Here is a 12648-nt window from a genome sequence, read left to right as displayed (position 1 = left end):
CTGGACCACCATGTTGGCTGGAATTATGAAAATATCCTTTAATACAAGTATATAACAAAGAGGAAAATCATCACAAAATCAGAAGCACCATTATAGTTAACAAGAAATGCAGCACGGACCCAATAGAAGGAAATAACCTACTTTCTCTGTTTATGATCGCAAACATGCTAATATGCTAATAAGTACTGCCTGCAAAGCATTTGGATGACATGTGTTATTCAGCAGCTTTTTGGTTTAAATTGATTGCCAATAATGACTAGCAGCTTCAATGATATAGTAGGGAGGAAGAACCCTGCAAAACCTAACGATGCTACAACAGTCTGTTCTGAAGTTTGGCTTTATGAGTTGTTAGGAGTCCCATTTTTTTTTTTTGTTTTTTTTTTCTTTTTTGTTTTTTTTTTTGTTTGTTTTTTGTTTGTTTTTTTGTTATTTTGTTTTTTCTTTTTTTTGGTTTTTTTCTTTTTTGTTTTTTTGTTTTTTTTGTTTTTTTGTTTTTTTGCTTTTTTTCTTTTTTTTTGTTTTTTTGTTTTTTTGTTTTTTTTCTTTTTTTTTTTTGGAGTCCCATTTTTTGATGGTAATACTGCACTGATTCTAAAGGAATATGCAGCAGTATGGGACAGTGAGGTAAGAAAAACATAGAAGTTATATAGGTAGTGTCTTTAAAGTCTAAAAATTTAAACTATTAATTAAAAAAGTTTGGCTTTATGAGTTGTTAGAAGTCCCATGTTTTTTTTTTGTTTTTTTTTCTTTTTTGTTTTTTTTTTGTTTTTTTTTCATTTTGTTTTTTTTTTGTTTTTTGTTTTTTTGTATTTTTTCTTTTTTTTGTTTTTTTCTTTTTTGTTTTTTTTTGTTTTTTTTCTTTTTTGTTTTTTTGTATTTTTTGTTTTTTTGTTTTTTTTCTTTTTTTTGTTTTATCTTTTTTGTTTTTTTTTTGCTTTTTTTTTGTTTTTTTGTTTTTTTGTTTTCTTTGTTTTTTTTCTTTTTTGTTTTTTTTTGTTTTTTTGTTTTTTTGTTTTTTTTCTTTTTTTTGTTTTTTTTTCTTTTTTGTTTTTTTGTTTTTTTGTTTTTGTTTTTTTTTTTGGAGTCCCATTTTTTGATGGTAATACTGCACTGATTCTAAAGGAATATGCAGCAGTATGGGACAGTGAGGTAAGAAAAACATAGAAGTTATATAGGTAGTGTCTTTAAAGTCTAAAAATTTAAACTATTAATTAAAAAACCTCGCATAGCTCACAGCTATCAGATATCTGTGCGTGGATTGGGAGCAGATATCTGTGCGTGGATTGGGAGCTTTTAGCTTTGGAGTGGTTTTTGTAACTCTGTTTACAATAAAAAGGACAGAAGAGCGTGTTACATTGACGAGGTCCCGTTCTTTCCTATGAGCATAATCTTCGCTTGTGCATCAGTCTCTTGAATTCAATGTCTTTCTTTAAGGTGAAAATACTAACTTTGCTGGTTTCTGAGCAGGAGAGGTGATATTTCTCCAGTCATTGTTTCGAGGGGTTTATGATGTTACAACCCCTCACTTCTCCCTTAAGAGAGGATGGCATTGGAGCGCCGAATACCAATGAAATTTTCAGCGCTGAAAGACCTTCTCATAGCAGCTCTACGCACGTCTTTGTATTTGTCGTCACACAATCTGGAAATGGCCTAGGAAAGTCAATCAGGTAGAACATAGGTATAATTAGGGGGGAAAAAAATGTTCGGACCTTAAAAAAACAAAAAAAGCATCATTGATAAGCCACACATCTACATTCGTTTAGATAGTTCATAGTTACTGCTACTTTGGATAGCTGATATCTACACTAACTGACAGTTCCCTAAGGTCATAACCTTTAAGGGCTATGATTGGATTGCTGGGGCAAGGGGTAACTTGCCCTAATAACTTAGAGTTACTTAAAAATTGGGTTCCTAATGATAGGCTCCTAATAGCAATATCATCTGTTACCTACACACGTGATCCTTAAACGTAATGGACATACACTTGGGCAAAATCAGTGTTTACTCAGCTATTCAACTTCTATTCAGTTTTCATTAGTTATTACATACTCTAAGAAAATTTTAATCAGGTAGGTATGTGCTGAAGGTAGGAGAGGTCTAATGACAAGCGCTGAAAGGTGCTATTTCACTTGCACATAAATTATGGTAGAAAAACATCTTATTCTAAAGTACCACCAAGGTACCACAGAAAGTATCAATTTTAAATGTGTTCATTTCAGTTGTGAATTTTGCTGTATACCCACCAAAAATCATAAGCCATAAGTAGTACTTTGTTCCATGTACGTTACCATTTATATTCAAAACTCATGTACTTTCTACATCCAGTATCTGAATCCACATTATACCTTCCAAGTATAGGTCTCTCAGGTTAGCCACAGATGCTTTGTCTAATAAACTCATGGGACTGAACTGTGATACACATACACACACACACACACACACACACACACACACACACACACACACACGAACTGCAAGCTGAGTAAAAAACAGTTAAGAGGGAATTCCCTGGTGGCGCAGTGGTTAAGAATCCGCCTGCCAATGCAGGGGACACGGGTTTGAGCCCTGGTCCGGGAAGATCCCACATGCCGAGGAGCAACTAAGCCCGTGCGCCACAACTACTGACCCTGCGCTCTAGAGCCCGTGCTCTGCAACAAGGGCAGCCACTGCAATGAGAAGCCTGCGCACCGCAATGAAGAGCAGCCCCCGCCCGCCGCAGCTAGAGAAAGCCCGCGTGCAGCAGCGAAGACCCAATGCAGCCATAAATAAATAAATACATTTATTTATTTATTAAAAATGTCAAGACAGTAGAAATAGTCCAAAACATCAATTATAAAAAAAAAAAAAAAAAGACAGTTAAGAGTGGTAAGTAGATTATGTAGGTACATATGATTAGGGATACAATTTTAAGAAATTATTCATGTATGGTTATATGTAAGTGTAGAGGTTCAAATGGAAAACCATTAAGAACAGACTAAATATGATTTAAAGTATTCTGAATTATGGTTACAGAAGAGACAATTTTTTTTTTTATAATGTGGGATCCCTGTATAAACCATAAAAGACACAGGAAATATGATGCCAACGGGTCAATAAGCTCTTCAAACTGTTAACAGCTTTCCATTTTCCTAATCACTGCTTAATATAATTTAGCTACAGATGTGGCTTCGGTGGCTGACAGAAAACCCCAGTTAGTGATTTCACAGCCTTACCTCTAAGTTCTGTGCTCTTTCTTTGCTAAGAGGAGCGAATAGAACATTCAGGTTGTTGTCATCTGCTAAGGAGCGAAGGTCAAAGTAGTATTTGGCATACACACTGAAAGGAACATTCATATTAAACTGAAGTAGCTCCAGGAAGTGCCTTTCCATCTCATTCCTGGGGGAGGAGGAGAAGACAAAACCAACACAGGACAATTTTAGTCAACTGGGCTATCTTCAAAAATACCATTCTGAGCTACTAGGATGGCTCTAAATACTGTTTTGAAACAAATAATGGCTACCCAGCTGGATTAATACCCTAATGCTCAAACAAGGTACAGCTATTTGTGGTCCTTTCTGCGTCCCAGCACTTTGAGTCTGGGACAAGGGGGAAGAGGTTATGGCCCTCTTATGCACTCATGCTGCTGACTCAGGGGCTCATTCTTCAGAGTTCCATTAGTGCAGCTGTACGATTCATGCTCCACACTCACTCACGAGGCCCCGCTCTAGTGATCAGACGAAAGGAATGATGTATGCTGTTTATTAGCTCTGAAGAACTTGCAGACATTTTCACCGGGCTGATGACAGGAAGGGGCTTACTGAAGTAGAGACGAGCCAACAAAAGGAGTGGGCACATCACCACGGCAACAAATGGATCCATCGAGAGCCACTGCTATTATCTCTGAGGGGGGAAAACTCTTGAGGCAACAAGGATTCATCTCAAGTAAATAAATAAATAAGCTACATTCGATGGGAAAGGGAATCCCCCCACCCCCACCCCGTGCATGGGGCTGTGTCAAAGGGCATGATGCAAGTTTCTGTTCACCTTAAAACCTTACTAGGGTGAGTTGTCGTCACCATGACAGGACAGGATGCACTTTTTAAGCTTAGGAAGGCAGTAAGATTATGTCTCAGCTAGACTAAACCCACTTTACGATACGACCTCTGATAGAGCAGTTGTTGCCCCCGGTGTTAGGAGAGCAGCCCAGAATGTTCAGACCTACCGCCCCTTGCCAGGACAGACTGCACACGCCCACAGAGGGCGAATTCAATGAAGTGGGAAAGTAGAGTGCTGGGAGCAGGCTTCTGCTATATGACCATATCCAGCCATTTGCTTGCCAAATGTTTAAGTAAATAAATATAAAGTTAGAGTAAATCTTACCACTTTTCACAGCAATCACTTTAGAGAGTTGATTATATAAAAATGATAAATACCCAAACAAACATGCAAGTGGCTTATTTTACAATACATTTGGTTTCTTGGTTTTAAAGTGTTAATATTTTATCCATTGGATAAATCAACAAATGCTCCATGTTCTCCTGTATGGAGAGCAGAGTATGAGCAGAAATGAGGTTTCTCATTTGTTGAACTTTAAACCTAACTGAACCTACTTCCAAAATTAATTTCCTGTTCATACGGCCAGAAGTCTATAGAAATGTAAATCAGATAATGTTTTGATAATCAGCTAATCAGGACTTAATTTACTACAGGAATAAATGCACTTCACTATCCCTTTTATATTTTCTCCACTAATACATTTTAATTGTGTGGAAATACAGTACTTCATAGGATTAACATGTCTATTAATAGAGCTTTAATCACTGAAGAAAAGCATTATGCCTACAGAATATGCATCTTCTGTGTTTTTTGCTGTTTTTAAATGGCTAGGTGGCTGAAGAGCCTACCACTTACAGGCGCAGCAAACTGTCTGAACAGCAGCTGCTCAGTTTAACTTACTCTTTTGAAGGGAAATATATATTTAACAAGACACAGAGATGTTAGAAAGTTTTAAGGAAAAGCTGATAGACAGCAATTTTTCAATTCAGACTCAAAATGAGACCATTACAAATAGTAGTCAACAGCAGAGGGATGAAACAAATGTGTATTAAACACTTTGTTGCAATGCTTTCCAACTCCCAAAGATCATAAACAAAAGCAGCCTATTGTAAACATAACTCCTGGTGATTCTCCGTTCTACACAGAAAAGCGTTGTTTAGAATTAGTTTCTTCATAGCTGGACAGTGCCGCCAATGCTCCTGGGCTCAATGCCTATGAACACCCACACGTTTCCCTGCATGTTCTCGGATGTTGTACCTGGAACCAGAGCCCCAGTCAGCTCAGTTGCAGATTCTGAGAAAATTTCAGCTGCCATCATGGCAGGGATGGTGTTCACGATTACAAATTTTCCTTCCTTCAAGGCACCAGTTTAAAGACTGATGATAGTGTTGGTCAACGTCACTTTAGTTTCTGCAACTTCCAAAAGTACTTCTATTCATTTCAAATTCATTATCTGCTGTTACACTGTTTGCTAAGATTGCTACCAGCAATATCACCACGACCACCTGGTTTACATGATCACCAAAGTGGGCATTTTCACCAAAAGCCACTTTGACAGCTACTGACAGTCACTGGTCCCTTCTCTTAGTCACAACTTTCCTCGCTTCAGCTGTAAATATGCACTTTGGTAATTGTGAATTATCTAGAGTAAGGGGCAAAGGTAACAAAAACAAGCTCTTGCCCCTGCCTGCCACCTTGATCGGCCTCTGCTGTCCAATATAATCAAGAGGTGTCCTTTCACATTTTCCTGAATGCCACCCACAAAGACAGGTTCACTGTCAAGCGGGCACTTCGAGAGTCTGCTGGAATTACCTCTCTGGCTCATCCTGCTTCCCACCCTTGGGGCCCTTCACCAGAGCCAGATTGGAAGCCTGGCGTTTCATGCCAATGTGAGCGTGCCATCTGTGAGGAGAACCTGCCTAGTTAACTCAAGGCCCCACAAAGTGCCGCTGTGTTTGCTGAGTGCCCTGGGTGAGGCCCCAGGGATGCTTCCCGGACGACCTGAGAGGTAGGTGTTTCCTAACTCGGCAGACTTTAGGGGAGGAGACAGGAACACAGGGATCTGAAACCTTTATATGTGGCTACCTGTACATCATAGTTTCTGTAACAACAGAACCTCAGATAAAAAGGAGAAAAAGACCAGCAAAAGCAAATACACAATGTGTGACTCAGGTTGAAATTATAACCTGTCAGTAGTCTAGAGGCCCTAAGACCTTAACAGTGGCCACTTGCTTCAAAGACCAGGCATGTGCCCCTTAAAAATGGACTGGACCTGGTAGACAGCTTTAAGAAAGCTGTCAAGTTACTTACTGTACCATGTTGTTCTGGTAGTGAGCTTGTAAAATGTTTGGCAAAAACCACCAGAAAAATAATTTCAATTTATCAAGCAGAATATTACAACAATAACACATCAAGACCTACCAATTAATGAGGGGAAATACAAATTGTTATACTACAGCTAGATAGAAAGAAGGCTGTAATTGTATGTCTATTTCAGCTCTCTGCACAAGGTAACCTTTCTTAAAATGTAACATTTCTTAAAAATGTAAACTTATGAGAGCAAATGAGGTATTGGAAAATGGTTAGAAAGTTCATGGTAAGCTTACAAACTCACATGTCCTCAACTGTAACGTCCTTGAGGATCTGGCAGTAGTCCACATTCCATACAGCCCGATCGTCCCAAACCTTGGAGGCAAGCAGAATGGCTCCCAAAACAATTCTTTTCCAGTTAGTGGGGCAAATGTCGATCTCAGCATAAGTTAAGAGCCTTTCTAAGTAAACCTGCAAAAGTAGAGCACTGATCTTTGATTTTAGTTCAGTTGAAGTGCTGTGATAAGAATTGTTAGGAATGACAGATTTCATCTCTTTTTGACACCCCTTTTATTCCTAGGTTCTACAAAGACTTTGCTCAGCCAAGCCAAGGCCAGAGGCCAGGTCACAGTTGTTAAGTCAGATATTTCTGTTAGTCTGATATTTCTACTCTGCCCGTGTGAATTTCCAACCCAGTTTTGGTCACAGGAATGAAAGGACATCTCAGCAAAGGGCATTCTAAAGACACGCATTGTATTATTACCTTCCCACTTGTCAAGGGCAGCACATACAGCCCAGTGTCGACTTCAACTGTTCAGTAAATGCTTGAGTGCCTATCACGTGCAATGTTAACTACAAGACTGGTGGTGGTTGCATGGCGATTTTACATAACGCTTGAGTGTGTAAAATTCTGGTAAGACTGAGCACATCTTTACCTTCTCTTCAGAGTCACCAGTCCTTTTGTGGCATGAACTTGAAGATAAAAACTGGTGGTCAAGAGAGCCTCCCAGTGGCTGCTGCGTGGCACAGCAGGACAGGCAGTACAAAGGGGCTTTACAACTGTCAAGTATTCCCATATTTTAGTGCCTTTTTAAGGAACACACATGCATACAAAGGGTAGTCCTTTTCATAGCCCCAATTTTTCACATCTCCATTATCATTTCATTATTCATTTCTGTCTTACATAATCTGCAGCTTAGTCAATTCTTTTGGTTTTAAGGTGGGAAGACCTGCCTGTGTCTGTATCCCTGGGGCTCCTCTAAACCTGCCGGTTTGTGAGATGATTTCATGGTTTCTTTTACATGTATCAAATGTCTACCCTACAAAGAACTGGATGGAGTTACCAGCTGAGCAAAGATTAGAGAGGTAAGCTGTGATTTGTTGTTACCTCTGTAGAAGAGTGTATATGCCATTTGACAAAAAGAAAAATGTCCAGTTTGAAAGAGTCTGTTTACTCTCTGAAGGGTTATCAGATTGACAGCTCAGATTCGCCCATGCCCTCCAAACTCTACTGTGTTTTCAAACACGGGTATTGAGATTATATGTTCTTAGTGAAATTCGGCTCCCATTCCCCAAAGAACTCAGCACTCTCTAGTACCCTAAGAACGACTCTCCCCGCAAGGTTCAACTCTCTACTTTATGGGACTAATCAGAGGCACTGCAATGACACTGGCAATCTCTCAACTTCCTCTCACCTTTGTACTGGCAAACTTGGTACACGTGCCGATATTCATTTATCCCACTTGCCCTCCTGTCTTGGAGGAAGCGAGATTTCTTTCTTTTCACTGAAGCTAACTCTCCTGTGAATGAAGTTGATCCCACCTCACTTCTGCAGAGCACTGTGCCCACAGTTAGTCTCTTTTTGAACAACTTCTCCCTCTCTGTCAGAGGCTTCCTCCAGTGTGAATGCTTCCATGTCCCCAGCCTGTCCCCCACTGCCCCTAGACGGCGTCCTCAGGGCTGAGGCCAGCTCCTCATCTCCCATCCTCTCCTTAACCCACTTCAGTCAGCCTCCTGCTGCTACCACTCTACAGAGACTACTCTTGCCGTGGTCACCGGTGCCTTCACACAAACAACCCAGAGCTCTTCGTCCCAGAGCTCCACTCCCCAGGCCTTCCCTCATAAATGAAAGAGCACTGCCACACGCCCAGTCGCTGAGACCAAAAACCTGCACTTGAGTGTATCCTGCTCCAATCTGTTAGAACTTCTTGTTATCTCTACCTTCACTGGTACCCTGACCGCTTTTCTGTCTGTCACTTCTGACTTGTATCGCTGCCACTGCCTAACTTCTCTGCCTCCCAACAGACTACAGTCTGTTCTCTCCAAAGCAGCCAGGAGAGCCTCTTAAATTAAGAGTACTTTATGCGCCTGCTCCAGATCTGCCAGAGGTTTCCCATCAAACAAATACCTTCTTCCCGTGGCCTGCAAGTTACGAGGCCCTGTGCGGTACGGCCTTGTCCTTCCGTGACCTCATCACCTATGCTCTTTCCCTCATTCCCCGCTCGGATCACAATGGCCACCTTGCTTTTCCTTGAACACACAGAACAAGTTCCTGTCTCAGAGCCTTGAACTTGTCCCCTCTGCCCGTAATGCCAGCGTACCTGATCTTCCTCAGTTCAGCCAGGTCCTGGGTTCAAACATTACCTCTTTAAAGAGGCTCTTCCTGAGCTTTCTAGTAAGCCCCTCTAATCACTTTATCCCTTTACCTTGCTTTCTCTTCATGGTTTTTACCACTACTTGAAATAGTCATCTTTTAAAAAACACTCATTAAAAAAAAAACACTTATACTTTGCTATACACCTGAAACTAACACAACACTGTAAATCAACTGTACTCCGATAAAAAAAAAAAAAAAAAAATTTACGTCTTCCACACTTGCTCCATAAAGGCAAGAACTTTATTTATCCAACTTGTTCTCTCCTCCACCCCCCACATGTAGAAAAGTGACACAGAGTAGGTATTCAGTGACATGGTATTTATGACATGAGCAACTTCTTGGTAGCATTTAGCGTTTGGACCATACTCTCCTTCTTGAACCTCTCCTGGTGTCTCTTAGGGTTCTCTGCTGGGTTTCCTACCACTGTAGCCACTCCTCTGGGGATCTGTCCCTTAAGTGCTGACAGTCCCTAGTAGGATCTATCTTCTACCCACTTTTTATTTTACATACTTTCTCTGCATTTGAACAGCTACACTTAATTCCCTCCCTCTAGCTCAGATTCATGCTCCAATCCCATATATTCCAATGATTACTAGACACTGCCATTCTGCTGTCTCGCAGGTACATCAAGCTTAACTTGTCTACAAAGAAATGCCCCTCTTCCAACCCAAATACTCTCCTTCCTGCCTTTCCTAGCTCTCCATACGCAAGCACCATTCCTGCCTCTCTCAAGCATGTGCTAAGCACTCCAAGTGGCCTGTAGCTCCAAGAAAAGGCCTGTGTCTGATCCAGTACCCACCCACTGAGGGGTCTCTTTTCAAAAGGACAAGCCTCCTGTCCTAAATTCTGCCCTGACAGGAGCAGGCAGTGAGTGGCCTAAGTATTCCTTCCCTGCAGACCACGCAGCTGACTTTCCCCCCTACAGGTTTGCTATAGGGAGGAGTAAAACAATCCCAACTACCTCTCACTTGAATATGATTTATTATTCAAATGATAAACTCTTACCATAGAAATTAGGAATGGATGACAAAAAGGTCCTTACACAGCTGTAGCTTAGCAGGCTAACTAGAGTAAAGCCTTCTGAAGTCCTACTGGCACCCTAGTCCTGGGCAACTTCACATGCAGGGATGGTTAACACCATTATCCATTATCCAAGGAACAGAGAACTGAGGGCAGTAGTTCTCAGTCAGGACACACATCAGAACTGCCTAGGCAGTACAGTCTGGAATTCAGCTTCAAACTGCCCGGAACCTGTTTCTGCCTGTGGACCAGAGCGCTCAGTGATTGCCCCGCCCCACCACCACCACACGCGTCGTCTGTGTGTGCGTGTGTGCGCTGTGCGTGCGTGTGTCCCCTCAGGTGTGGAAGGAGAAACCAGAAATCTCTCCTGCTGCCTTTAATAGCAATTGTTTTGTGATGAGAAAAGCAATGGCAACATTTTAAATCATAATGATGATTAATGCTCAAATGTGTATACTTTACTTTCTTTTGATAGGTTTCTCTGAATAAAGTTCTAATGATCATTTCAGGAACCTACTTTCATTTGGGAAAAACAGGACCATACCATGTGTACAAGACAGAAATTTCTACAGATGCTTTACGAAAGAAAAACTATCTTACCAAAGTTACTACTGCACATTCAGCAGTTAGCTGTGCGGCACTAAAAAGAGTATGAACAAATCTGTAAATGAATTTGTGTTCAGGATCATGCTCGAAGTATTCCTCTGGAATCTTTTCTCGCTGAAAGGAGAAAAAATGCAATTTAAGTATCCATGGAAGAAAAATACTTAAAAGTACCCTCAAGATAGCAGTCTTCACACTTGGGCCCACGTGCCCCTTAAAATAATTTTGATTGGGTGACATGTCTTGTAGTCTTTTAAATATAAACAATGGGGTCCTAAAATACCACAGTGATCCAGTACTCACCACCATTCATTAAAGAAAAATACAGGCACAACCGCAGAAAATTTATGTATTTCCACGTTCCTCCCCACAGAATTCTAACCAAATGCAAACTACTGGGTTGGCCAAAAAGTTCATTTGGTTTTAAGTAAAAATAAAAGACACAGTTTTCATTTTCACCAAGCATTTTATTGAACAATATATTCACTAACCAAACAAACGTTTTGGCCAACCCAATATTTTTAGGCTCAAAAGTCTTGCTGATCACCATATGGCATACTTTTCTGTAATCAACCTTGAAAACACATTTCCAGTGTCCTGTAACCATAAGGCTCTAAGAATGTGCTGTCCTGTACAGCAGTCGCCAGCCACGTGTGGCCACAGAGCGCCCGGAGAAGTGAATTTTAAAACTTTGTCATTTTAATTCGTTTAAAATGTAAACAGTTTTCTAATTTTCTTCTTAGAGGCCTTATCAGATTAGGTTTATTTACAAATATTTATATTGTTTGATGCTATGGAAAATCATCCTTTAAAAAGAGACATTTTCTGTTACTTGGGTATGTTTACTTACCTGCTCACTATTCACACAAAGTGCAACTCGGTTCATATCCATCAACCCCTTATACAACACGCCTTAGGGAAAATGACTAGACACAACATGGCGTGGGGAAGAAGACTTAAAGGAAGATGAATTTGACTTCGAGCTGGAGGAAGTAATTTTCTTCTAGTAATTAATTTCAAAGCAAATCAGCGTGAAATAAACACAACTGTATAAGAGAAAAATACCACTTCAATAAAACTGACACTTACTGTGAGTGGATGTAATCTCTCATCAAAAATATCCAAGGATCTATCTGCATCTCTATAAAATAAGAATGTGCATTTAAAAAATTAATTCAGGGGTTACTATCTTAGTAACATATCTGCTAGGAGTAGAGAGAGGGGTAGAGGAAGCTTAACCTTCAACGAAGCAAACAGTTTTATAAATTCTTCTCCTGGATTCCACCCTTAGAAAGGTTTCCTGACCTATTTTTACTCAGCACATCAAGTTCTGTGAAATCTTTTCTACAACAACCAGCCAGAGTTGCCTCTATAAGCACTGACCCTCCCTAACAGGCAATGCTAGTAAACCAATATATTTTCACTCCTCTAACCTCACACTGGAATATGCAAGAACATTTTATAAAGCAGTGGTGGTGGGCAATAAATTCTTCTAACTTCAATCAATGTGAATATGAGATTCATGGTTTTTTCCCGTTTTTTTCTCTTTAGTTCTTTATATTCTTATTGTGTATTTCTTCTTGTCTCTTTTAAATAGTTTGAGTTAAAAATGTAATTGTCTTTTTATTTTAAAAGAAACCAGGCTTTTTAATTTAAAATTTCACCACACTAATACACTGCGCTCATTTGAACAACGGTTCTCTAAATGTGGTCTGCAGGCCTCTGGGATTCTCCCCTATCCCCTCCTTCAGGAGGCCCAAGAGGTCAAAACTGCTTTTATAAGAATACTAAGACACTACCTGCCCTTCACATTGTGTGACATTTGCTATGGATGTATAAAAGCAAAAGTGGGTAAAACTGCTGGTTTCTGAGCATGAATCAAGGCAGTGGTACCAAACTGAATTAGAAGTCATTCAATTATTCACTGCCACTTGCAGGTAAAAAATCTGCTTTAAGAACATCCTTGATAAAAGAGTAAAAATTAATAGTGTTCTTAAACCTTGGTCCTTCTTTTTAATATTCTG

The 12648-nt window shown here is 40.1% G+C and overlaps 1 protein-coding gene across 1 annotated transcript in view; it reads right to left on the bottom strand.

Moving 5' to 3' along the window:
- Window positions 1–717: 717 nt before the first annotated feature.
- LOC309654224 (cyclin-Y-like protein 1) overlaps window positions 718–12648 on the bottom strand; it is a 34332-nt gene continuing 22401 nt past the window's right edge. Inside the window, exons 6-10 of the mRNA XM_082478811.1 lie at window positions 11714–11765; window positions 10622–10741; window positions 6650–6816; window positions 3213–3375; window positions 718–1650 (exon numbers count right to left, since the gene is read on the bottom strand). Coding sequence (XP_082334937.1) covers window positions 1534–1650; window positions 3213–3375; window positions 6650–6816; window positions 10622–10741; window positions 11714–11765 — 619 coding nt within the window. The 3' untranslated portion in view covers window positions 718–1533. The remainder of the gene's footprint in view (window positions 1651–3212; window positions 3376–6649; window positions 6817–10621; window positions 10742–11713; window positions 11766–12648) is intronic.

This window comes from Balaenoptera physalus (assembly GCF_965194825.1).
Source record: "Balaenoptera physalus genome assembly, contig: HAP1_SCAFFOLD_2335, whole genome shotgun sequence".
Lineage (NCBI taxonomy): Eukaryota > Metazoa > Chordata > Mammalia > Artiodactyla > Balaenopteridae > Balaenoptera > Balaenoptera physalus.
The sequence above is the reverse complement of the archived record's forward strand: the minus strand, read 5'-3'. Positions and strand labels throughout refer to the sequence as shown.